The sequence below is a fragment of the Electrona antarctica genome (genome assembly GCF_951216825.1).
Source record: "Electrona antarctica genome assembly, chromosome: 15".
Taxonomy (NCBI): domain Eukaryota; kingdom Metazoa; phylum Chordata; class Actinopteri; order Myctophiformes; family Myctophidae; genus Electrona; species Electrona antarctica.
In genome coordinates, this window is record NC_136796.1 from 24999674 (window position 1) to 25027642 (window position 27969).

The 27969-nt window shown below is 40.1% G+C and overlaps 1 protein-coding gene and 1 long non-coding RNA gene across 3 annotated transcripts; one reads left to right on the forward strand and one right to left on the reverse strand.

Moving 5' to 3' along the window:
- Positions 1-6030: 6030 nt before the first annotated feature.
- Positions 6031-11297, reverse strand: LOC306938576. The gene is made up of 8 exons (XR_013791751.1): positions 11246-11297; positions 8991-9071; positions 8415-8543; positions 8177-8326; positions 7924-7995; positions 7483-7634; positions 7190-7317; positions 6031-6733 (listed from the first exon to the last, which is right to left on the reverse strand). It is a non-coding gene; the product is annotated as an uncharacterized lncRNA (long non-coding RNA).
- Positions 11298-13513: 2216 nt separating this feature from the next.
- ak2 (adenylate kinase 2) lies at positions 13514-27573 on the forward strand. Of its 2 annotated transcripts, XM_079521880.1 has the most exons (7): positions 13514-13710; positions 16249-16374; positions 17760-17870; positions 18931-19025; positions 22382-22454; positions 23408-23633; positions 27280-27573. In XM_079521880.1, exons 1-7 carry the CDS (start codon positions 13612-13614, stop codon positions 27285-27287), a joined length of 738 nt encoding a protein of 245 aa, XP_079378006.1. In that variant the 5' UTR covers positions 13514-13611; the 3' UTR covers positions 27288-27573. The 2 variants fall into 2 exon arrangements, with proteins under 2 accessions (XP_079378006.1, XP_079378005.1); XM_079521879.1 differs by lacking the exon at positions 27280-27573 and having other exon boundaries at positions 23408-25001.
- The last annotated feature ends 396 nt before the right edge of the window (positions 27574-27969 follow it).

A 27969-nucleotide genomic window follows, 5' to 3' on the forward strand; every position in this document is an offset into this window, starting at 1 on the left:
ATGTACAAGCTCACTTGTAGCAGATGTACAAGCTCGCATAGCGTCAGCGTGCATGGCACCAAGTGACGCGCTGTGACAGCTTGAATATCTTCTATTTTTTAACGCTTAATTCTAACATGACACATGCTTTCCTGGTGTCAATGCGTTAAAGTGGTTATGGCTACAACAGTTTGTACTCAGTGGTGTAAAGTAATTGAGAATTTCACTTAAGTACAATTTTGCTGTATTTGTACTTTATGGAGTATTTCCAATTCAAATACTATTATTTCTACTCCACTACATCTCAGATCCAAATATTGTACTTTTACTCCACTACATTTATTTGAAAACTTTAGTTACTTAGTAGATTTTTATTATTATTACAGTAACAAGTAACTTCAGCCCAATATTCGGCCATTTGATCTACAAGCTAACATTATTGTGACGCATTGTGAGCTTGTAGATCTGCTATTTTCAAGTGATTTTTAGACATTTGAAAACTTGAGACAAAAATGAGACATTCTACATAATGAATACTTTTACTTTTGGTACTTTAAGTAAATCTTAATGCCAGAACTTGTATAGGCCTACTTTTACTCAAGTGCATTTTGAATTCCGGTCTTTCAGAGTATTTGTATACTGCAGTATTGATACTTTTACTTAAGTCGAAAATCTGAGTACTTTTTCCACCACTGTTTGTACTTCTGCACAATAAAATGTTTGGGTTTATATGATCTTCACTACTAATTGTCTCCACCAGGCCGAAGGCATGGGGAGAGAGTATGTTTTGCACTCCGTCCGTCCGTCCGTCCGTCCGTGTGTCCGTGTGTGTGTCCGTCCTTCCGTCTGTGAACAGCTAATCTCCGGCACCGTTAACCCGGTCGATGCCAAATTTTGCACACACACTCCCTCGATGCCAACGATGAACCTCTGCACCATAATTTCCAGAACGGCCAGTTATAGCGCCACCAGGAGGCCGCTTTGTGCAAAACAAGTTTCTGGACAGTACACCTACAGATTTTGTCCAAACATCACGCAAATTGGTACACAGTCTCTCTAAAGCCATTCAACGAAACGGGTCTTTCAGATTTCTCAGACTCCATCCTGATTGGCTAAGATTGTCTTCCAAAGTTCGCAGGAGTGCTCAGTTTCAAACAAAATGCTGCAAATCATGAACACATCGTGTGATTTCCGTGAAATTGTGCACGCACATTCCCACTAGGCCGAGGAGGAAATGCCACATGAACATTTTCAACTCAGCCTCATGGTGGCGCTATAACTGGCCCAAAAGTGTTTTACCTCTAACTGCACGGATCTGTGGATAACTTTGTATGCCAACTCCCTAGAGGCCAAGGAAAAACCTTTGCCTGAAATATTTCACATATGCTCTTTATAGCGCCACCAGGAGGCCGACATATGTAAAACACATTTTCTAATATTACTCCTTCAGATTTTATCCAAATTTCACGCAAATCGGTACACATGCTCTTCATTTGTTTGATTTCTCATAATCCACCCTCATTGGCTACGATTGGCTTCTAAACTTTTCAGGAGTAGCCCGCTTTGTACCCGCTTTGTACAAATCGCCAACGCAGCGTCCGATTGTGGTGAAACTGTGCATGCATATTCCCACTAGGCTTTGGAAGAAATGCCACTTGACAGTTTTCAAATCAGCCTCATGGTGGCGCTACAACAGGCCAAGCCGCGTCACACACACACGTTTATATTGCTCCTAAACATTTTGCCAAACATCACACACACACACACTCCTATTCTCCTGGTGGAGACCTGTGCCCAGAAGGGCACTTTTTCTAGTTTGTTTTTGTTCCCCTCAGCAATAATGTAAATACTTTTCTTGATTTTTGTCATCGTCTTTTCTTCTTTTCTGCCCATTCTTTTTTCTTTTTCTCCCTCTGAAATGTACATTCTGAAGTGATGTTGCCCCATTGGTCCGGGGGGGAGGGGGGAGGGAGGGAAAAGGGGGGAGAAAAAAAACCTGGGAAATGCACTTATGTCCTTGTCTATGTCTAAGAGAAATGCCTTCTATACTGTTCTGCTTTTTCCAAATAACATACATATATACTATATTAAAAAAAAAGAATGGTGGTCACATGCTTTGGTACATGTCTATCACAACAGCAGTTGTGATAGACATTAGTTAGTAGCAGTACTTGCTCGCTCTGCTTGCGCACAAGTAGGCCATGTATGGCCTACTTGTGTGCAATGCGCAAGTTGGCACCTCGACAGAGTGCATTTCTAGTTGTCTCTATATTGACATTTCACATACAATTAAAAGCTTACTGCATTGCTTTCAACACTGTTTCTTTCTTAGTTCAACACTTATCAATAGATATGTCTGTTCCTCCTTTTTTACTTCCTTATTTATATTTATCTAGATTCAATAACAATCAACCCCAACGAAACAGAAACCTTCAATCAATCAATCAATCAATCATCCATCATTCAATACATTTTCAAACTCATCATTAGCTTTGTGTGTCCTTTTGGGATTGTTGTAGTAAAGCACTTCAGACATAGCGGAGGAGTTGTGTGAACATCACAACTGTTGAACTGAACTGACTGATGATTACAGGACATGCAATGTCATTGTTCCCCAAATCACGTCCCCTTCTCATTGCAAGTTCTTTTTTTAATCACTTCCTTTTTTCAGACAAGCAACAAGTTCATATTCTGTACTTTATTTATTAAGAGCTGCCACTTAACTGTCAATCTATGTAGGAACCCATTTTAACACGCATACATAACCTTAGCACACATACAACCTGGAGTGTCCACAAACTGCATTTGTCCTATTACAGGACCTTTTGTCTGTGGTAGTTTTCTGGGCTAAAATTAAATATTCTGATGAATACATACTTTATTTTTAATGTGAACATTTCCATTTACTGTACATTGTATCTCTCAGTTCCTGTGGTACCAAATTGTTAAAGCTATTGGAGTTTAATCAAATTTGGGTTAAATGCAAAGCATGTTAATTGTGAACATGACGAGCTGCTCATAAAAAGTGGGTCCAATATTTTTCTACATTTACTCCCCATGGTGCCATTGAAGACGTTAGAGCATGATGGGTCATGATTTCAATGTTAATCATAAACACCGTTAGATGGTGATGAGTCATGAATGATTGGAATGTTAATCATAGACACCCTGTTAATTCCCTGAGTCTCTATATGTTGCATATTTGAACCCATGGGCTTGTTTCTGATAGTTAAACTTTGAAAATGTGTGGAAGTGCTACCCTCTAATGGTTCATTAAAGCTATGTATCTGTAGCCTACTGTATATCCTTCCTTCTGTTGTCAGAGACTCATGTTGTCAGAGTAGAATTTTGTAATGCATATGCTTTTTAAATAAAAAGAAAACCATCTTAAAATAAACACTTTGTATTGTTTTCTGGGTGGGAACCTCTTTTGGTGTTGTAAACCTTCTGGACAGGAACCCCTTTTGGGGTTTCTGTACAGTATGTAGGCCTACAGTATTCAAAAGTTTAAAATATTTGATGCTGCTATATAAATATTTGAAGTTTTTCAGAAGATTTAGGCCAGGATTTACAAGGTGTTTTTAGAATCCGCCTCAGTTCAAAATAAGTTAAGACCACAATTTATCTATTTTTCCCACAGCAAATTTAGATATTTAGCTTTAATATTTTGGTTATAGAACTACTGTAAATGAACAACACAACTGCCCTCAGTAATCAATATGACCAAGATCATTTGTTATTTTGACATTATTTAGAAATATATGTAAACAACTGCGGGAGAGGTACAAACTAAATGTTTATAATTTTTTTGTCTCGAGACAGACTGTTGAGAGTGCTGTTTCTCCTTTATTTGCTGATGGGTAACCAGTAAAAAGTAACATTTTACATGAACTGTAGAAAATACAAACATGGATGGACATGATACAAAACACAGCCATATGACAATGTAGGTAAAATTAAATTAAAAGACATGTTCAGGCAGACTGAATACTGTAGCCTACTGTAAGCAAGCATGTATGAAGTTTCATGACGTTCTTCCAGGGAACTTCCTCTTTATTCTTTTTGGAAGATACATTTTTGTGCTTTTATGAGAGGACAGTAGACTGACAGGAAATGGGGAGTGGCACGCAGGAGAGGTCGTCGCCGACAAAAAGAACAGTATGATATGACGTAAGATTTATTTTAATATAGAAAATCCCAAATTATAATTTAGGCAAGATTTCAGCCTGATCTGACAAATAAATTGACTTCCATTATAATTACATTTGCCCTCTTCCTTTGAATCGGTCAGTCCAATCCAGTACATGTCTTCAGCTTCAGCCATTTTTAGCATCAGTTTTCCTTGTAGGAATCTGAATATAAAATTGTGATCTAAATTAGAATGCTGTAAATTCTATATTGAAACACCATTCCTTATTACTGTTAAAACATCTAAAAGAATGAGGATGTAACATGTAGGACACAGGTATAATGTATCATAATTGATCCCATCTTATACCTGTTCGAATTTTAACGAATCCTGCTCTGATCCCAAGTGTATTTGTCAGAGGAGAACCGGTAACACTTTCTTCCCCGAGACTCCCAGCCTGGTGCACATGGTTTGGTACATTCAACTTTCCCCTAAATCTCTTGAAAGGTTCAAGAGATTTAGGGGGAAAGTTGAAAACCTATAGATTATTCAGTGTATGTTTTTACAAAATACACAGAGATAATTGCACTTTATTGTGCAATCTCTGACCTCTAATCAAAATATCTGAGTTGTTCAGAATTTATTTGATCAAGCGCTCATATCATTGATTCTGTTATATTTTATAAAATGATATCAATATGTTTATTTTATTTATTGATGCATGTATATATGCATGCTTTTAAAATCTGAAAAACATATGTTGCTATATCAGTGGTGCTCAAACCTTTTCATGTACATACTGTAGGTTAACTACCTTTATGTGTACAGTAGTGAAGAAGAAGTATTAGGGCTGCTGCCAAAGTTAATCAAACTTCAAATCGATTTTATCTTTTCTTTTAATAATATTTATATTTAAAGTCACAATTCACGATACTTGCTGAGCTTCTTTAGTTTAAACTAAGCATTTCTGGAAACACTCCATGGTTCATTGTGTTGAATATTGTATTTATCGCACACTGACATGCATTAATCTGCAATAAAGTACCGGTAGTCGAATATGCACTATGCAGGCTGCCAAAAGGTTTTAAACTATCATCTAGTAGACACACAAGGGACACAACAGGCCATCAAATTTGAATTACTATCTATGACTTTATACTTTTAGGCTTCTTTCACAGCCACCACCTTCTATTCCAGGGAACTTCCTCTTTTTTACTTCTTGGTTCACACATTTGCTGTCACTTCTCAGCACATTTGAAGTCACCACATAAATAAAATAACACTTACATTGGCTCAGCATCACACGCAAACTATATTGAGTACTACTGAGTCATTTCATTTGGGTGTGTACATTATTGCACATACTGTACACTGTACAGTATGTGCAATAATGGATTGTTCCTCAAAACAAGTTCCTTTCTTTGTTAGCGATCGTTTCTTTTACTTTAAAGAATTGAACTGAATGTGACACTATCACAATTGTGACCTACTACCACAATCAATCTATTATAGGGCTAATGTTCCATATCCAGCCAAAAAAACTGAGCTGTCTTCTGTGTGTCTCTGAAAGGCCATCAAAGTTGTCTGCTAAAAGGTTTACTCCAGCATGATGTCAGTGGTGTAAAATCTATGAATGTGAAAATTACAACCCATGCTTCATGGTTTTTAGCTGCCCTTTGTGGCCATGATAAAGGTTGATGTAATGGCAGCCAAAGACTGTAAGGCATGACAGAACGGATAAAACATTCTCTATTGATCGATCTATTGATTGATTGATTGAATACTTAATATCAACAAATGTGTTAAAAGTAGCCTACAGGTAGTAATCTACAGTCAAAGTTTATGCTAGCAGCGCCTAAAAGCATAACAAATAATCAGTAATTATACATAAAGAAAAAAAACACTGGCATCAATAGGTTTATTTACAGAGAAAGGAGGGGGCAGGGGAAAGAGGATGCTATTATAACAAGGTGTTCAAAGGCCAGAAATTCTTTTAGCTTTTACAGATAAAAGACAAAAAAGAACAATATGAAAAGAATATATATATTTACGAGTGGTGGAAAGTAACTAAGTACATTTACTCAAGTACTGTACTTAAATAGACTTTTGAGGTATTTGTACTTTACTTGAGTATGTACAATTTTCAGTACTTTTATTTCCACTCCACTACATTTCAGAGGCAAATATTGTACTTTTACTCCACTACATTTGACAACTTTTGTTACTAGTTACTAGTAGATTTTGATTATTATTACAAAACATACATTAACCACTTCAGCCACCACTTCACTTCGGCCATTTGAAAATAGCAGATCTACAAGCTCACAATGTGTCTCATCGCAACGCATTGTGAGCTTGTAGCTCTGCTATTTTCAAAAAGATTTATACATTTGAAAATAGTATAAATATAGAAAACATTCTGCATAGTAAAGTTAGATTGAGACGCATACCCTCTTGCCAGAGTCTGCTTGTTTCTCACAAATGTATTTGTGTGGTATGTCACAGAATGCGTCAAACCAAGTATCTTCCAGAGCACCAGTCTCCCCCATTCTTGTACAGTCTTCACCGCCAGGACGTTTATTCCTTATGTCTTTCCAGTTATCAGGCTCTCCCTTACTCCAGAAACTAAACATAGATAAGATCACAGAGATTGAAAAGTATTACTATAACACCAAGCAAGCCGATTTAATTAAAGGTAGGGTAAGTGATATTTTTTGGTTAAAACTAAGGTATTTCGGTAAATCACTATATTCTGATTGTGATCATTACTATAGAGTGTTTCTTCAGTAACATGAGTCTCCATTTTCAGGTATAGGTGACGACATTTCAGCCAATCAGGAGAGAGGAGCCATTTATCAGCTTAAATGTTTATAGTGTTCCAGTTCCAATTATGTCTGCTCATTTCTTTGTGTCAGCACTTTCAATTCCACTTATCCTGACTGCGTTAACGTTCTCTATCCTAATTGGATAAAATTGGTATCCCGACCTGAAAATACATTTATTTTAACCAAAGAAAATCACTTACCCTGCCTTTAACCTACAACGGGAGATCAAAGTTTTAATTAATTAAAACAGTCAAACCTTTCAGTCAGTAGTGGGGAGCCATCTGCCCAAACCCATTTGCCCTCTTCCTTTGAATCGGTCAGTCCAATCCAGAACTTGTCTTCAGCTTCAGCCATTTTTTTCATCAATTTTCCTTGTAGGAATCTCTGAATATAAAATTGTGATGAAAATTATAATGCTGTAAATAAATTCTGTATTAGGCCACTGTACCAACTATTGCTAAAACACATCTAAGAAATTGAGGATGTAACATGTAGGACAACACTCACAACAGTATAATGTACAGCTCTAAATCGTTGATCCTATCTTACCTGTTCGGATTTACTGTCTATTTTAACCAAGTCTGCTCCTTGCAGTGTGCAGTCATTCCTGCTCAGCTCCCACGTGTATTTGTTTGAGGAGAACAAGTAACACTTTCCTCTATCAGACTCCCAGCCTGATTCACATGGTTTGGTACATGTTTCTTTAAAGAGGTTTACAGTAGGCGGAAAGTTTAACACTTCAAGAAATACTTCATACACAAGAAATACACACTGCACATTATTGATACAGTATGAACTGTTGTTACTTGTCTCTCATATACTTCAGACAAACTGTCTGAGTTATATTTAGTGGAACCTGTAATGTTATTGATGTTTGAAGAAGCGATCACTTCACGTACGGTATAACCTCATGATATTTCATGTCATCATTTACATTGAGAGGATCACTTTATCAATTGTAAATATGTATGAGAAAATGTCATTATTTACCATTTGGTGGTTGAATACACTGTGGGCAAGAAAACTTTTCTGCTTGGCAGGATGTTAGTTTCTTAGTAGTGTCTTTTAAAGCAAGAAAGAACATCTTTAACCAACCAATCTTTAACCAACATTGACTGCCGCAACTCTCATATAGTTTAGCTGAACATGATAATATAAATAAATTCTGCTGCTGGTGTAATTTCTTAAAATAAATTATTATTTAAATTAAATTAACTCAACATCATATGCCCTTTGCTCTTACCTGTGAGATTCTTTTGTAGTAGGATTTTTTGGTCGTCTGTATGTGTAAGTAAGTAAGTTCAAACATTTGTCAGATATTAAACATTTCACAACATTTAATACAGTACAAACTCATATCTGATCTTACCTGTGGGGTCTTTGGTTTGCATATCTGAAGAAAAAAAACATTCATCAGATATTCTCTTAATTAAAATAAAATATATGTGATGGGAGGCCAACAGTGTATTTTGTATACTCACACAGAACAGTTACGGCAATCAATGCAGCTAACAGGAGGGCACAGAGAAGTCCCAGTCCCAGTCCAACTTTCACTATATCACAGCTCCATGAGGCAACCTTTGACCCCACTGGCTGAGACGCAGGATTACCTTTTGAACATGTGATGTGATGAAATAGGGACAGTATTAATTATATATGCCATCTATGGCACTGGCAGCACTAAATGATTAATATTGTGTTGAGTATTTTATTCTTTTCAATGTTTTCTCTAACCACATTGCCGTTTCTGTCCTTACTGGACACCATGAAGGTCATACAATTAGACTTTCTTACTTTGTGGTTTTTAATGTGTCTTAATACATTTCAAGGACATTTCTTATTTTGTACTTCCTTGTCCAGACATTTACTGTACATTTACTCTACATGTCAGCATTTCATTGGAATTTGTGGAAATCCACATTGTATTCCCTCTATCTTTTATCAGTATCCTCAATATCAACTATTAATATTTCAGTTCAATTTGGCAGACCGGATGTTCTTAGGGTTTCTTTGACCTCTCAGTTTTGGCCCATAGAAGAAGAATACTTCACACCTACCAGCGGGGTTTTGGGAAGGATCATTGCCCTGAGCTCTGGGAAATCTGACTTCAGAATATGTGCTCTCATTTGATGTTGAAGCTGACACAGACATGAACAAAAACTGTTAATGCATGCAGCTTTTTTAGATCATCAAGTTCAAGGTAAACTTTATTGTCCACAAGGGAAATTTGTCTTGGGCATTCACCCCTGCTGCAGCCACAAACAAAACATCAGTGACAACAAAAATACATAACACAGGGGAGACAAAACATTACACAAGTGCACACAGTAGGCCTATGGTTAATATAAACTCACAGTTTCAGAGCCTCATTCAACATTTTAGTTGACGCTGGTACAAACGTTTTTTTAAAACTGATGTACTTTGGTTCTTTGTACCTTCTACCAGAGGACAGAACAGAAGTACTACAAACTCTTCATTTAAAACATGGGTAACATCACAGACAATTGTTTGAGCTTTACTGTAGCCTGTTCATATAGACTGCAGAGTTGAGTTGAAAGAGCATCAGTTGAATTTTATTATGAAATATTGATTTGATTAAAGATCTGTCATTTTTGGTCAGCCAAAAGGCTTTGACAGCTTGCATTCATGAATAAATATTGTTCATGTTCACTCAAACTTTACTCATATTTCACCTTTCTTCACATTTACCTCCTTTATTGCGACCGAAGGGCGCAGTTAACTATGGAATCGTGCATTTCCTGTCCGTCAGTGTATCACTCAAAATCCCCATACATGGGAAAGCCCTTGGTGCCCAGGTCTTGTGACATCACGTTCTCAACAGGCCCAAAGATTAAGGCCCGGTCCTACCTGGGCCCTCATCAAACCCTGTACACTCAAGACACTGCCCCCGCTGTCACCCTTAGATCTCCATATATGGAGCTGACCTGTTCTGACATTCCATATGTTGATCTGACCTCATCAAACCACGCTCAGACACGCTCCATAAAATATGGACAGTACAGAATTCATTCCATATGTTGATCTGACCCCCCATGCCAAAGCGCCAGAGCTCGCCTAGGAGTCTGCTGTCATCCAGACGGATGCGTGCACGCGACCTCGCCCTTTTTGGGCGTCTTACTGGTATTATTACTTGCGCAAGCAGAGCGCGCAAGTATTGTGGTCGGCTGGACCAAATGTGGTATGTATGTATATGGTATGCATGTCTCTAATTGGCTATTGATGGTGACGTAATTAAGATATGTTTCAATGTTGGGTGGGTAAAAGGTAACATATGTATGTATACATGTATGTATGACTGTATGTATCTATGTCCGTAAGAATGGTGGTGGGTTTCAAAATTGAGAAATTAACATACAGTACATCCTAAGAACTAGACTAGACAAATTCTACCAAATTTGGAACAACTGGATAGTACATATTGCTCCACTGAGAGCAGACTTTGTGTGATCCTCAGTTCTCACTGGTCCTAATTGCCTGCTTTATGATCTTTTAAAAAAATGTTTAAGACACCCTTCCTCCTCTCATGGTCGAAGTCCAAAGCTTTTTTGTTTTTGTTCCCCTCAGCAATAATGTAAATACTTTTCTTGATTTTTGTCATCGTCTTTTCTTCTTTTCTGCCCATTCTTTTTTCTTTTTCTCCCTCTGAAATGTACACTCTGAAGTGTTGCCCTGTTGCCCCTGTTACGTGTTGACTTGATGCCATATGTAATCCATCTGAAGAAAGCGAGGACTATACAGAGACTTTGGAGATAGTGTCACTTGGAGGGGGGATGATATTGGTCCGGGGGACGAGGGGGGAGGGAGGGAAAAGGGGGGAGGAAAAAAACCTGGGAAATGCACTTATGTCCTTGTCTATGTCTAAGACAGTATAGAAGGCATTTGCCTTCTATACTGTTCTGCTGTTTCCAAATAAAATACATATATATATAAAAATAAAAAAGAATGGTGGTGGTCCATTATTGGCTGTTGATGGTGACGTAACTAAGGTACGTTTCAAGGTTGGTATAAGGTCAATAACGGGTCTAAAGGACCTGTTGCACCTCGACAGTGCATTTCTAGTTGTCTCTATATTGACATTTCACATACAATTAAAAGCTTACTGCATTGCTTTCAACACTGTTTCTTTCTTAGTTCAACACTTATCAATAGATATGTCTGTTCCTCCTTTTTTACTTCCTTATTTATATTTATCTAGATTCAATAACAATCAACCCCAACGAAACAGAAACCCTCAATCAATCAATCAATCAATCAATCAATCATCCATCATTCAATACATTTTCAAACTCACCATTAGCTTTGTGTGTCCTTTTGGGATTGTTGAACTTAACATCCGAGTAAAGCACGTCAGACATAGCGGAGGAGTTGTGTGAACATCACAACTGTTGAACTGAACTGACTTGATTGACTGACTTGACTGATGATTACAGGACATTGGGCAATGTCATTGTTCCCCAAAACCCTTCTCATTGCAAGTTCTTTTTTTAATCACTTCCTTTTTTCAGACAAGCAACAAGTTCATATTCTGTACTTTATTTATTAAGACTTCCAACTACTAATTTTGCAGACTAAAAAGGTGTTCGCCAGTTTTCATGTTTTCCCTTATAGCTAGTAAGTACCACATGCCTTAGTCTTTGTAAAGGATGATGCAAGATATTGGATATATTATCAGTGATGGAAAAAGTACTCCCTATGACCTATCTCCCTTAGAGATAGGGTGAGAAGTTCAGTCACGCGAGAGAGACTCGGAGTAGAGTCGCTGCTTCTTCGCCTGGAAAGGAGCCAGCTTAGGTGGTTTGGGCATGGTTAGGATGCCTCTCGGGCGCCTCGCTAGGGAGGTCCTCGAGGCACGTCCCACTGGGAGGAGACCCCGGGGCAGACCAAGGCGCAGTTGGAGGAAACACATTGACTCATTAGGCCTATCCATCCTCCTATATCATATCAAATGGAATATCAGACAAAATGTCAATATAGTGCATCCCTTATCTCATAGTCATAACAGAACCTTCTTTAGGCCTATGTAAGATAATGTTTCTCAAGGAAAATACATCTACAATAACTTTTCCAAATATTAGGACAGAACTGCATGCCTGCTTTAGTGTGATATGTGTGAAGATTTGGGAGAGAAAAATAAATCAATTATTTAATAAATAGCCTACTATGCCAATAATGCCATAGCCTCAGCCTGTCCTGTTAAATTCTTGGACTCTAGCTATTGACTAACTCTAGTCCATAGCCAGCTAAGAACCATTGACATGTCTTCTGGACTTGATATAATGAATTGATTGATTGATTGAAGAATTTATTAACAGTTTGCAGAATTACAGTACATTTCAAGCACAAACTCAATACAAAGGCTGTTAACTGTGAGTGGACGACCCAATTAAGCATTACACTTGTTTCCAACAGGGTCCACCATGTTCAAATCATCAAAACATTTAGAGACGTACAAATAGACACTTCTATAGACAGAACAGGAATTCATCAAAAAGGAGGTAAAAAGGGAAAATAAATATATACAGTGAGGGGAAAAAAGGGGGGGGGGCGGGGGGGATTCAGATTTTACGGGGGCCAGTTTCGAATTGCAGCCATCCGTAGGTGCCCTTTGAGAGCGGTTTTGAAGGAGTCAAGGGATTCGCATGTCTTAATGACAGTTGGTAGGGCGTTCCACATTTTGGTGGCATAGGAGCGAAAAGAATTTAGTCCCTTGTTTGTGCCGAATCTGGGTTGTACATGGTTCGTTGCACTCCCTCTGGTGTTGTGGGTGTGGACTTCGTTAACATTAAGGAAGTATCTAGACAGGTACATGGGTATCTTGGTGGTGTATCGAATCTTGTGGACCAGACCCATTGCAAGTTGCTGTACTCTGTCGTCGACCCTAAGCCATTCCAGCCTGTCGAAGTGGGCAGGGGTGAGGTGGGTTCGGGGGGCTAGATCAAGTAGGAGCCTGACCAGTTTGTTTTGGGAAGTCTGGAGCCTGGTTTTAAGGGCCTTTGAGGTGCTGTGGTACCAGGAGGTGCATGCATAGTCAAAGAAACCCTGTACAAGGGCTCCTGTTAAGGTCTTCAAGGTGTTTTTGTTGACCAGTGAGGAGATCCTGTAGAGGAATCTTGTTCTATGGTTGACTTTTTTGATTACGTTGGTGGCCATTTTATCACCGGAAAGATTAGCCTCCAGGATGGAACCTAGGTAGGTAATTTCATCTTTACGTGTGATAACATTGTCACCCACTCTAACCAAGAAGCCATTTGCCTTGCTGAGATTGATGAGAATGATGTAGTAGGCTCAATTTGGTGGAAGAGCTCTCACATTTTAATAAAACGCTCCCCGACAAAGTGACAAACATATAATTCAATATGAATAAGCTGAATTCTTGTTTCGTTATTAGATTCTGTAAGCTTCCTTGATTATTTCAAGGAAGTTGTTTAAGGACACGTAAAATACCTTTTGATCAAACCGGCGTAGAGAACAGCTGATTGAGCCCTCCGATGGCCAATAAAACACGCGTATCCTCTCGCGGGGGGCGGGTTCCAATCATTTATTTTGAAAAGGAGGCGGAGGCACTTCCTCGAATCCTCTCACAGCTCACAGCCCAAAGTGCCGCACGGCCGTGAAAGTTTGGGCTGCCCTAGTGTTTTCCCCCCGACTGTACAGACAATGGCCCCCAGCACACAGTTGAAAGAGGCCGTAGCCGATGTGCAAAAGGGGATTCGGGCGATTTTGCTCGGACCGCCCGGGGCCGGCAAAGGGACGCAGGTGAGAGACACTTGTTTCAGTCTTTCAGTCGCTAGCTTGCTAGCCTTGCACCTTAGCAATGGAAAGCGCATGGCCGACACCAGTGTGGGATAAGCCGACTCCGGTTTTATTTGTCATCACAAGTTCACAGATCAGTCGCATCAGTCGTAAAGACAGATTGCAAGCTAGGAACTTATGTTGAGTGCCATTGGGCAGTCTAGTGGGAGGCTATAGTCACTTGTGACTTTAACTTTGAAGATCAGTTACTTGAAATGTCTTTTTGCGACCATAATCATGACGTATTTCCTAATGAAAAGGGGGCTGGACGCGTCTCAGCCAATCACAGCGATGGGGTTGAAAGCCCCACACAACTACCCTCTTGTCTTTAAACCTGGCATGATGCCAATGGCTGGTGTGCCATGATGGCGTGATTGGCATCTCACTCATGTTATGGTCATGTCATTTTTCAAAAATCTAGATACAAGCTTGTAGATTGTTGTTTTATGTATTAGAGTGACACTATTGTGCAATGGACTGGACTCTAGAGTATAAAATGGGGCAATATTGTGCAATGGAGTAAAAAATGGCTTAAGTGGTATTAAACTTAAATGTGACCTGGTTGCTGGCTGGTGCTGTGGATACTTACTTGCTGAACTTGAAACCGTTTGATCAGGGTCACTGTAATGAAGTGGCCTGATGTGTGTTTGTATCGAGTGTGCAAGAGATAAACAGATAATACTGGTAGGCATAATGGGTACATGAGGTGCCAGACATATTTGGCTGTGTGTGTGTAACATTTGCTGCTTGAGAGACCTACTGGTTATTAACCATTTTTTCACTCCCAAGTCCAATTTGGTTAAGGCTTCTTGATCAGGTTTTCATTGAAACTTTTATAGAAATCCCATCCACAGTGTCATAATTGTTATGCCCACCGACCGTAGTAAGTAGGCTACATCTGCACAACATAGAAAGAGGAGATTTCCCTTAACATGCATTAACTAATTACACTTTTTACTTAGAATTCAAGATACTTTGACTACGGCAATGTTGCCAAAAGGATTTAGTTTTCATATCACTTAGCTAAAATGTTTGCTTCATGATATTTTTTTTTGATAATGATGTATCTCTAGTCTTGCAGTTCCCAAACAGCTTAAAATCAATGTAGGTTAATGTGCAATGTACTAAAGGCAGTGCTGTATAGCCGGTACTGCTCCCCTCCCGGTAGGCTATTAGTTGTGGTCTGGCTGCATTCCAGAGGTTGCAAAATTCCCATAAGGCTTTGTGTCGCAAATGTCTAACAAACTGACTACTCTGAGTGACCTTATCAGTGAAACTTGTCAAATGTCCTGTATAAGTGTTGGAAAGTTGTACAGAATGCATATTAATGAGTTTTCAAAATGCCTTTGAAACAATGTGCTTCATACAGGTGACCACTACACCAGTCATTTCTAGTTTGTTTCTGCAATGTGTTGTAGTAGGGCACGAGCACATCTGTATCTGTGTTGTCTCAATTCTTGGGTTATTTGACACAAACAGTTTACTGTCATTCCCCTCATCTGTGGCTCCTGTTCATGACAGGAATGTACATCAAACCTTGTAGGCAGCTACTCTTTCCAGCTACTCTTTCCTTGATGGAAAGAGTAGCTGTTTGTATTTTGGCCATGAACATGTCCAAAATCTAGCAGGCTTGTCCCAGCTTGCAAAATATGTTGTTTAGCCTAGTCAGCCCTATTTGACTTGTACTTTGGTTGGAACCAAATAAGAGCATCTCCACCATGATACGAATTCTGCCTGCCAAAGTGGCACTGGTTACGGTAGTTAACTTAATGTTAAAATTCACACGCCAATTGTGTTAATTTGCCACTTGACTTTTTTACACCATAATATCACTACCAAAATTATAGTTGACTGCCTGCCATAGTCATAGGTAAGGAAGGGAAGACACATTTAACAGCTGTAGGCAAAATGTGGCTTTTGGTGCATTCATTTTACTATCATTTATGAACAAGTGGTTACGGTAGTTAACTTAATTAACGAGCCAATTGTTTTTTAACTTGCCACTTGAGTACAGTACGTACAGGCAGCACAAGTACAGCACCACTCACTTCAGACGGGTCTGGGTTTGAGTGGTACAACCACTCCTATAGACAGCTATGTGTGTCCCTGGGTCTGTCCCTGGCTGGGTCCCTGGGTCTGTCTGGCATGAAAATAGCGTTAGTGTTTGTTCACCACCAAGTGTCACTGTTGCACAGCCTAACACACACACACAGGCCATGGACGGGTCTGAGTTTAACTTGCTACTTGACTTTTTTACACCATAATATCACTACCAAAATTATAGTTTACTGCCTGCCATAGTCATAGTAGGTAAGGAAGGGAAGACACATTTACCAGCTGTAGGCTTTCATTTTATCATTTATTATGTAAGCCCTTTACCATACATATGCTCTAACCATTTGGAGATTTATTTTTTCTTCTGACTAGGTCACAGAAGACTGTTTATGTCAGTTTACCACCTGACCTCACCTAATATCTTGACCCCCACCAATTTCACCCCAGGCCCCACGGCTGGCAGATCAGTACTGTGTATGCCACCTGGCCACAGGAGACATGCTGAGGGCCATGGTGGCAACAGGCTCTGAGCTTGGCAAGAGGCTTAAAGAGACCATGGATGCTGGAAAACTGGTAAGATGACAATGGCTTTCTTTTCCTCACCAACAGTCAGTGTCTTATTTGTAAGCATGCTGTAATATTTCCAGGACTTAAAAAAATCCCACCTGTGTGAAGTGAGGGGCGCTAATATATTAAAGTTTAACTCATGTTGATTAGGTGATGTAAAACAAACAGTGCCAAACGCCATTAACAATAAAGGGACAATATGACGTTTTCCCTTCATTGTCAATGGTGTTTACAAAACAAACATTGAACTAAAGACAAACATTAAACCTGTGTATAGGAGAGGCTAGTGCCCCTCAAAAAAATTATCTAACCTAACTCCGCCAGATGGAACACTCGTTTCACAAACTACTTCCATCTGGGCTCACTGTAGCCCAATCGCTGAAGAAGGCGGGCCCTTATCCGGGCCGTAGTTACCGCTGATTGGTCTGAGCCGCGACCGGCTCTGTTCATTGCTACTGTGTCAGCGATGGAGGCTGGAGGCTGTGTTGTAAACTTGTGAATCAATACAGCCCCCATCTGGTGGAGTCAGCTTATCTGGAATCCATATTCCCAAATACTCCTTTGGAATGTTCTAGCTCTGCTGTACTTTCACTTGGAAGCTTTGTTCACACTTGTCTGCTGGGAATAGTAGTACTTTTTGAAGATTTTTAAAATGTTTTGTTAAATGTTTTTAAAAATATAGTATAATTCAAAGTTAAACACTTTATTTAACTATCATGTGCGTCATGAGTCTCATGACTCATGTAGGACTCTCCTAAGTTGTGTCAGTCATGGGTGACACGCCAACTTCGGAGGGAGCATCTTGTGTAAGGGCCGATTCATACTCCTATTTTACCGCTGTAGTGCCGAAATTATTTCGGCTCGTCAGAAATTTTCAGTAGCACCGAAGAGCTACTTCGTGTGTGTTGTGACACCCCCCCCCCCCCCCCCCCCCCCCCCCCCGAACCTCAAATGACGTCACATTGTAGGCTCTACAGAGCCGAACCGACTTTTATTCGGCTCTAAAATAGGAGTATGAATCGCGCCTAAGACGTCAAGAAGAGACTCCACGGTACCCGTCTATTTTTATTATAGAACTCGTGGTCCGGGCACCTAGCCTGTTGCGGGTTCGACTGCCAAGCCCGACGACCTTTGCTGCGTGTCACTCCCCATATCTCTCTCTCCCCATTTCCTGTCGGTCTACTGTCCACTATCAATATAGGCTGAAAAAAGCTAAAAACAAACGCCACCACCATCACAGTACGTACATTGTATAGACAAAAAGATATTTACTTTACAAGTCAATAATTTTACACCATCAAAGAACATATATCCCCAAAGTAATTGATCGATTAAGCATCATGCTAGTCGGAGCAAAAGGAACTGAGGTTATCCTTGTTTTGCTTGTGTAGGTCAGTGACGAGATGGTGGTAGAACTCATCGAGAAGAACCTGGACACGCCACCCTGCAAGAATGGTTTCTTGTTGGATGGTTTCCCCCGCACGGTCAAACAAGCAGAGATGGTGAGGTTTTTTTTTGACTGGATACACTGACATGAAGGTAGACAGGAACGCCCACAAAGTCACATCCGGTTTTAGCCTGGGGTAAAGAAAATAGTCTTCCCCATAGAGTTCTAATAGCGTACGATCCTTTGGATCACTTTCAGAGCGATTTGTTGGATGATAGAAATATTGACAACCAAGAAAAATACATCAGAAGGACATCTGGAACGCAATCGTTCAGTCGCCCTCGTAAAGTTGACTTATTAACAGATTTACCGCCATTGGCGGAGATCTACGTCAATATTAAAGCTCATTATTTATTAAGTATACGAGACGATTTAGCCATGATTCACATGGCGCTGGTCAGTCATCTTGAAACTTCAACCTGTTTTACGCACTTTTCCCATTTACAACGTTAACGTCTACATACATGTTTGGATTTCAAATATAAAGTGCTCGCCCCAGAGCCACGGATGTTACAATCCTCAGGGGGGCTGAACTACCATTATCTTCCGCATTGTTCAATAAAAATCTGATCTGTGGCCATTTTATCAGTTATAATGTATCTATGTATAAAAAATCATTGATGAATTAATGGCTTTTTAAAATTTATATTATGATAAGTTTCAGTGATCATATCTATAGAAAAGTGTCTCTTATCATTGCTTATATATCAGGCCGTTGTGTTGGATCATGTCCAGCAGCCAAGGAAAACATTCCAAACGGACTCTAGCTTGTTTCATTTTCTAAATTAGCGTTCCTTGTCGAGTGGCAACAAGGATCTGTGCCTGTGATCTGGCAAGCTATGACACCTACTTTTAAATTAGTAGTATTTAAAGCATCTGCGTTTGAAAACCCAACAACCCACTATTTATTCCCTTTGGGAGAACTCTGAACTTTACCCCAGCTCCACCCCCCCCAGCTATATTGACACAACGCTGCGTGTATGTATATCACTGTCTAAACATTATATCTAAAACACTTGAGTGCAGTATTTAATTCTTAACACAAGATATAATTAAAAGATGCATTTTATTGCATCAAGCAATGTTTTTTCTAATTTGTAATATGTCCTTGTCAGCTCGATGACTTGATGGACAAGAGACAAGAGAATCTGGACTCTGTGATTGAGTTCGCTGTTGCTGACTCTCTGCTGGTCCGCAGGATCTGTGGCAGGTAGGAGTAGTTTGATTTCATGCTACAGGAATGAAAGTCATGTTATCATTAATTAAAACGATTAAACAAAGTTTTATTGTGGGGAATTTACATTAGCGGCATAATGATTATTCTCACATGAGCAACTTGAAAAACTCATCTCACACAGCAGTAACTAGAACTGCACTCTGTCGAGTGCCTACTTGCGCGTTGCACACAAGTAGGCCATTACTAGTGCGCAAGCAGAGCACGCAAGTACTGTCGACCGCTACGAACTTTCAAATCTCAGCCTCTCTGTAAAACATTGAAATGAATTAAAGTAATTACGATAGGTTTCAATATTGGTTGGGTAACAGGTAAATGTATTTATACATGTATGTAAGTTGAAAGTACTATAGAGTGTTGCAGTCCCGCCCCCTACCATGGACCAGGAAATGATTCTCCGTTCATTTTCCTCATAGACATTTCAGAAAGTATTTATTTAAAAACGTTTACGCCGCGGACAAAGCCAACTCGAGTCGTGACAAATCATGACAACAAACACAATTTTTTGGGCCGAACAAATAATTAGAAAGAAGAAAAAAACGGCAGGTTACAACACTTTTTTTGTTTTTCTTCTTTGTAATTATTTGTTTGGTCCAAAATATTGTTTGTTATGAGTTGTCACGACTCGAGTTGGCTTTGTCCGCTGCGTAACCGTCTTTAAATAAATACTTTTTGAAATGTCTATGGGGAAAAAATGCATTGGGATTCATTTCCTGGTCCATGGTAGGGGGCGGGACTGCGACGCTCTATACTGTGGTCGGCTCAGGCTGGCTTTTTTATGTGCGTAGTGTTTATTACGTCACCATCAAAAGCCAGTTAGAACCCGGCATTGATGCATATCTTAATTACGTCACCATCAATACCTACCAAGCATGCCGGGTTATAACTGGCTGTCAATGGTGACGTAATTACGATATGTTTCAATATTGGTTGGGTAACTTATGTATTAGGGTTTAATATTTTAATTTGCGGTCCTTTTCCCGGGCTCCCGTGGGAATTCCCGTCAGAAAAAAGAGAAAAGGAAAAAAAAAGTGCCCACCAAAATGCATTTATAATATACTTCACATGTTCAATAGAATAGTGATTTTTTTTTCCAATGTTTTATTTGAACGAAATATGAACATATAGCCTACAATTAACTTAAAATATTAATAATAAGGCCTACTACGCTATTCAGAAAAGTGACACTTAAGGAGTTTGCACTAATGTGACTGTCGAAGCACGGGGGAAAAAATAAATGACCTCACGTCTTTCACATAGATTAGCTATGGTCTTTCAACCTTTGAGCAGTGCTGGGTCCCCTTCTCCGCTGCAGAGAATGTTGAGAATGTGAACATCTCGCCTTGTACTTTATGAAAAGTCCGATTGGGTGTTAAAATAGCCAGCACGGCCAGTGCACAACACACTGATTGGGGGGGGGGGGGGGGAAGAGAGAGAGGGATATAGACGCTGCGTGCTGGTGGTTATAGTATATGGTTATAAAACAAATTGTAGCCTACTCATCTTTGTTTGTGTATTGCTGAGTGATGCACACATGCAGGCAAAAAGGGGTTTAGAAGCGACAATGTCCATCACGGGGAAAGGAAACTCCTCCTCGCTCCGTCGGTAAAACACACACTCGCAACTCACATTCGCGCCGCTGATTTTATCTTGACCGCCCGCAGGTATTGAAACATAGATTTGGGGTTTGTCTGAAAGACAATCTATTAGTCATTGTGCATTATATAAATGTAATGGTTGTTTTAGCAACAAGTCAATAGGAACAATCAGTGGTTTTCTAACTTTGTGCACAAGCCACACCAAATGGCAAGTCAGAATCTCAATGCACACCTAGTCATATCTGTGCAATCTGTACCCATCTCAATGTTAACCTATTATTTTCATATTATGTTTGCTTACTATGACATTAGGCTTTGTGTGGTTGAACGATCTGAAATGGCCTGTATTGTATGCCCACTAGATGGTGGTGTGTATGCACCCACTGCACAATGCAGACTTCCCTTTCAGAGTCCCTGAAATTCGTAATGCACAATAGTTTTATGAATCAGTGCTGTTAAGCCGTTTCCAATGTAGTGAGTCCTGGGATCCGCAAGTGGTCATTCAAATGGCTCACAAGGGAATTACCCTATAAAGATATTAAAAAACGTCTCTTTCTTGATCTCCAATTGTTATACTTTTGATTTGGCCTACATTCATGTGTGTTGAAAATCTTGAAATGATGTAATGTAATGTAGAAATGTCTCATCTATACCATATCTATTTTGTAAAATTCTGATTCAATGAAATATGTTTATTTTCCCTACGCAGCCCTGTCACTATGCTCCATTTTAAGAGCAGCGGATGATAGATGGACATAAACTGTAGTAGTACTAGTAGCCTGCAATTTTGATATTTATTTGAATACCCGTAAGTAAAAAATGTAAACGGCATGAAGGTACTACAGTAACACCTGGGCTAAAAAGATAAAACAAAGTCCTGGAGACATTTCCATTGTGTTCAGTAGTATTCGATTAGGTATGAGGTCTACTGTACTGTATGCATTTCTTTTTTTTTTTAATACATTTTATTCAAAGAGTATGACATATTATGCAAGTTTCACAGAAAGAAAATACAACTCTTTGTTTTTATATTTTCTCCCACAACTCCAATCCTCCCCACCCACCCACAATCTTTCCCCACGAGGCCAGACATACAAACAACATAAATTGTATACAGGTATAAAACCAATAAGTTGAGTACATAACTAAGATACACACAAATATACAGCTATATACCAATAGGTTGAGACTGTATGCATTTCTGTGCCTACAGTACATGGCTCCTACTGTACGTACATTCAATGCACTACCCCTTGGAAAGTCAAACCCGATAAGGGACAACTGCTTCGGAAAACCCTTTTTTTTTTCCTTTTCTTTTTTACATTCGTTATTACTGCTGCGCTTTGGTTGTCTTTACTCACCATAATCACCTGACATTACCTGAGCCCATGGCTGAATAGAGTAAACCTGTGGTTGATTTGCAGATGGGGCTCCTTTGTACTGTGGTGATTGACCGCCGAGTAAGCTTTTGAAAATAGAACAAACAAGATGCATATGAAAGACTGAGGCAGAGAGTGCAATGTGAAACACTCATATTATTGCTCACCACGACCATCTGACATTCATCTGTCGTCCTCTCTTCCCCCCCCCCCCCCCCCCTCCTCTGACCTTTAACACCACTGCCCCCCCCCCTTGTCCTCTCCTCCTCTAACACCACCACTACCCACCCCCCCCCCGTCCGTCCGTCCGTCCGTCCTCTCCTTCTCTGGCCTCTCACCACCACCACGTTCCCAGGCTAATTCACCAGCCAAGTGGACGCTCCTATCACGAAGAGTTCAACCCTCCCAAAGAACACATGAAAGATGATGTAAGTCATTTCACCATCAATGCTACGAATAAGCTTTCTAGTCTTATCTTTGCCCATCTAAAGCTTAGTCTGAACTAAACTCAAGTTTAGATCGTTTAGAGTCTAAACGATGTACTGCTCTCTATCCTTTGAGGACATAAACAATGTTTTGCATAAACCATCAGTTTTAAGCGCGGGCGTCTGTGTGGTTTTGATTCAGTCAGTCCTTTAATTAAATGCCAGTTGGTTCTTGGGTGCCCCTTTTACCCACGCCAGGCAAGAACTACAAAAAGAGGACCCTGTGACGCGACTCTTGAACCGGAAGTATTAGCCAACGCTGTTTCCGTCATGTCATGTCATTAATATACCTTAGAGCTGTGAAAAAATCATTAACATGGTGAATCACATCTTGATGACATCAATTGTTAATGACATAGTAACATGTTGAAAATTAAAGGTATTCCCCTTTAAAGGTGTATGGAAACGGAAATGGTGGGCATTAAGTTTGACAACATAACACAGGTAATCACGAACCACGGCATCCAGAGTGGATTGCACTCTCGCCAGTACGGGGGGGCTAATTCAGATCTAGCTTCACAAGGTAAGCTGTAATGACTCGGTGTCCCTTGTCTCAATTAATTATCTAGCGTTTAGCTATACAGGATACCAGGTTTCTTCATACTCTAATGCAACAAGTCTTTTTATGGAGGAATGCATCGGTAAGAACGTGTCTGTGTGCCCGTTTCATGTAACATGTGAAACCCAGTGGCAGTTGGCAAGATTGACTGGGCTGACCAGCACTGTGGCTCATTCTTCCCTTCTCTCCCCTCCCTCTTTATCTAGCTCCTGTCTTTCTCAGTGTCTCTATCTCCCTCTTTGTCACTTCATTTTACAATTGCACAATATAGACTGCAATGACAACAAAAATGCCAAAACGAAAAGCCAAACTCCCTCTTTGTCCTCTCCTCTCCCAGGTGACGGGCGAACCCCTGATGAGGCGCAGCGATGACAATGAGTCGACACTGCGCTCACGCCTGGACGCGTACCACCGCCAGACGGTGCCTCTGGTGCAGTACTACAGCAAACGGGGCCTGCACACAGCTGTCGATGCTGCCCAGACACCCAACGTTGTCTTTGCCGCCATCGTAGCTGCCTTCTCTGCTACCACGGCAACCAGTTCTGCTGCCCGCACCTCCGCCTGTAAAGACCAAGTCTCGTTCATCTAAAACAGAAAACAAACTAACATTTCACCTGGTGAACCTTCTTCTTCCACCTCAACTAAAACACAACTAGTTTTCTTCATTGTTCTTCTTTCTGCCATCTTTCTTTCGCCAAGGATTGAAGACTGTGTGGGTTAAGCAAAACGTCACACCGGCTGGACTGTTCTCTGTATACAGTAAAAGTGCACAAATCACTTCTCTGAGACAGTTAAGGTGGCCTTACACTAGCCGATAATCGGGCATTTTTGACGCTGGGGGGGGGGGGGTGCGATCAACATCAAGAATGTTTGATATTTGCTCTGCCCCGCTCCGATTATCCTGTAGTGTGTGTGTGTGGTGCTATCAGATTTCAGATTGAAAAAAATCGGCTAGTGTAAGGCCACCTTTAGAGACTACATCACTGCAAGTGATTGTTCTGGCAAACATAATGTCTGCAGTTTTTAACAAGTTGCAGCTTTCATGCTGACAAACGCAATGCAAAAATGGCAAATAAAACTTAGTCAAACAATATCAAGGAGAGTGGTTATCAAGAGATGGCCTAAAACAAAGCAGAGTAACACAAATCAGTAGTCATCCATTAGTTTGCAACAAGAAGGATGTTTCAGTCACATGTCGTTAAAAAAATCACACCCGTGTGAACTGAGTGGTATAAAGTCTTATATAGACTGATCAGCTGTGGTCTGACGTAATGTCTGTAATGAAATCACACCCGTGTGAACTGGGTGACCATAACAACCGTGCTCATTTTTTTGAGCACAGACAGACAGACAAACAAAGCCAGTTGTAGGAGTGGTTTACACCACTCAAAAAAAAGATGAACTGATTGGCTGTGTACTGGTGATTATTCTCTATGCTTGTGATATAATGAATTTGGTTTCCTTAACTCATGCATAAACTGGCCCTAAGCCTGATTTACATTATACTTTGGTTGTGTGCCGTGGTATGAAAATAGCAGATGTAGTAGGTCTGTTATTTTCGGTGTACAGCATGGCGCATACAAAATCTAAATCAATCGCAGCTCTCTACTTTTCATATACTTGGACTTCACCCACCAGTAACCCCCCCCCCCCCCCTCTCTCTCTGGACAACAGAACTGATTATCTTCCTCCACTACTCTCAGAGTATTCCATTTATTTAATTATTTATACTATAGTTTTTGTCTACTCTATATTTCCTCTTCTCCACATAAATCCTCGCCTCCTCTCCTCCGCTTGACCCTTGAAGTGCTCCTCTCACTCTGGGTGGTGATGACTCTGGACTCTTACTGGACACTAGAGACTGTACCGGCTAAAACTGATACATGCTAATGTTAATGCTTAATGGATATAAATTCAATGTGATTATATTATGGAATGTATATTACTTTTGATAGTAGAATGTTTGAAAGACTGAGTGGTCTGACTTGAGCTCAGAGTTGCTTACCTCATTTTGGCGTTGACGAGGTTCCCACTAGAGATGCTCCGATAATCGGCCACCGACCGGTGATCGGCCGATATTCACGCCAATCGGTGATTGGCAATTGGCATTTTACCCTATCTGGAGAAACCGATCTTTTACCCCATTTAAGTGGTATAAATGTAAGATAGATAGATATATATATATATATATAGTATTATATCATTTCATTTTTCATCTTTGACAGGCCAAAACATTCTCTCATTCCTCCCCACACACAGGAACAGTTTTGACATGGGTTTTGACATAATAATTTAGGAAATATTCAAATTTGATATCTGTATCGGGCCGATCATGAGCGAAACAATCGGGATCCGTCCCAAAAAACCTGATCGGAGCATCCCTAGTTCCCACACTAGTAGCAACGTGCTGATGCACTTCCAATTCCAGTCACTTTGTGCTCTGACACCTAATTAGACCAGATCGGAGGTACACATTAAACCTCTAGGCACAGCCCTTAAAACCTCTTGAGCCCCATTGCCCCCGCCGGCGGGGGCAGCGGCTGTCCACCTCTGAACAGCCCTCAGCGGGTCAATTGGTCTCCGGTTCCAACTCTGATGTTGCGGATTTACCCCCCTGTGGTTTAAGAGGTTAAGTGCCAAACGGTTTATTTGCAAAAGTCATTACAAAGAGTGCCAGAAAGTTGATGATCACAAGTATTTAAATGTCAAGTTGGTATGTATGGAAGTCCATTTATGCAAATGTGGGAGTGCGGGGGGATCCTTCTTGAAATTATGACTCTCTCATAATAATTTAGTATCTCAATATAATTACTTGGTATCTCAAAATAGAGTCAAAAATGATAGCTCAAACATAATGACAGTATCTCAAAATGTCAAAATAAACGTCATCAAACTCAAAATAAGTACATCCCTATTGGCACGTAACTCGAACAACTCTTGACAAATTGAGAGTGTAGTTTGACTACTATGATGAGCTGTATGGAAGGCTGTTAAGTTAGTGACTTTAGTAAGTTTAGTATTTGGACACGTTAAGCAACTGAACTAAGGATATTGCTTTTACACCACAATTATATTTGTTTCATTCAAAGCATGTATAGATAATGTTAAAGTTATCTTTTTTTTAAAGATCGTCCTATGCACACTTTCATTGAGACTCGCAGGAGGAAAGGTTCTAAGGAGTTTAGGCTAGGGTCAGGAGGAGTACATGCAAGTTATAAGGATTAAGTATTTTAAGAGTGTAGATATCGGTACAATGTAGCAAGCAAACTCGGGAATATACTTGTTTGAAATCTATGGTACTCTTAACATTACACATACTTTTAAGCTTTTTGTTCATTAATGTAAAACCACCACCCCTTAACTAGAAAAGTGATCTGACTAATCTAACACTCACTCAATGCAATTCTGGCATACAATTTGATATGTTGTATCCACTCCACTGTTCCCAGCTCAAATACATGCAGTACTGTATGTGCACTGATCTAGAAGAGATCCAACAGAATAGCCTGCAGTCTAACTGCAGATTAGGGTCCCTGTACATGTATTCACCAATGCGAGTTGATTTATGCTGGGTTTTACTTGAAATAGTCAACTTTACTTGAAATAGACTAGCCAATCTGGCCTTGGATGCCTTTAGACATTTGTAAGGAATAAGGATTTTGTCTTCTTTCCTACTCTTCCCGCTTAGGTTACCCTCCCATATGCCCCAGTCACCTGTTTGCATTTGTCTTGAAACGCCTTGAATGCAGACTGTCAACTGCAGTTTTCCCTTGACTGGCTGACACATGTCCCTGTGCTCTCTGTGCTGGTGTGAAGAAAAACTGAAGCAGATGTTTTTCCAGCCTGCTGTGGCGGCTGATTTTCAGTGTTCTATTTAGCTTTTGGAGTCATGATTGTTTTTGCTGAATTTAGCTGTTGATGTTTTTGCGTTACTTTAAACTGTTAAGAATCCATGTGAAGGTGATGCAAATTCTTTGCAGAGTAATCGTACTGTTGAATTGTGCTACCTTTCAAGAGGTAAGGAAGACTAGTCCTCTATTTGCAGTAAAATATGGACAGTAGAAAGATGAACAAGGGCTGTGTACTCGCATGTCCAACGCATGGTACTGCTAGCCCTCTATTGGTATTTAATTTAGCATACTTGTTTGTGTGTATATCTCACCCTACACTTTTCTCTTTATCCTCTTTCTTTCCTTTCTCCCATTCCAGCTGGTTGAGTCCTGCTCTTCTCCATTCCAACCCTGACTACGGAGAGACAGACATTGTGGTGGGTGAACAGATGGCGAGATGGTTGGGTGTTTGGAGGGAATTAAAGAAACTGAGCGTAATGTCTTGTGACATAGCACTTCATAGGAAATGTCCTGTTCTGCTGCTGTGTGGGTTTTGATGTCAGCCCATCATGTTTCCTTTAGTACACTGACAGGAATTATGTGAATTCATTGTACTGTTGACACTGCTATTCCCAAATAATAAAGCTCAAAAGATGCTTTTCTACAATCTTTACATGCTGTTAAAGCACATGTTGTTTTTCTCACTCACTGGGTGTCATTCCATGTTGAGTTGTACTGTTCACATTTATCACATAATAGCTGGTCCTTATTTGCCATGGGTGAGGGGTAGCAGAGCGGCGATTATCAACCTGTGGGCCAGGCTGCAATAATATTGGCAAAACTCTACAATTGTTTGATAATGGGAAAACACAGGTGAGGGAGGCACATCAGCATTGATGAGGTGCTGACCACCGCAGATTACAATGTTGAGGAGGCTGCACAACTCATAGCCACGGTGCAACAATGTATTAGACCAATGTTTTAACGATACCGGCGAGTACACATTTTATATAGGGAATGGGACACTACAGGTGTAGGCCAGTCACAATTATTACATGATCTTATCGCA

Coding starts and splice junctions, on each gene's coding strand:
- ak2 (XM_079521879.1), top strand. CDS start 13,612: ATGGCCCCCAGCACACAGTTGAAAGAGGCCGTAGCCGATGTGCAAAAG. Junction 16,375..17,759: donor CCATGGATGCTGGAAAACTG/GTAAGATGACAA, acceptor TTGCTTGTGTAG/GTCAGTGACGAGATGGTGGT. Junction 19,026..22,381: donor GTCCGCAGGATCTGTGGCAG/GTAGGAGTAGTT, acceptor CCACGTTCCCAG/GCTAATTCACCAGCCAAGTG.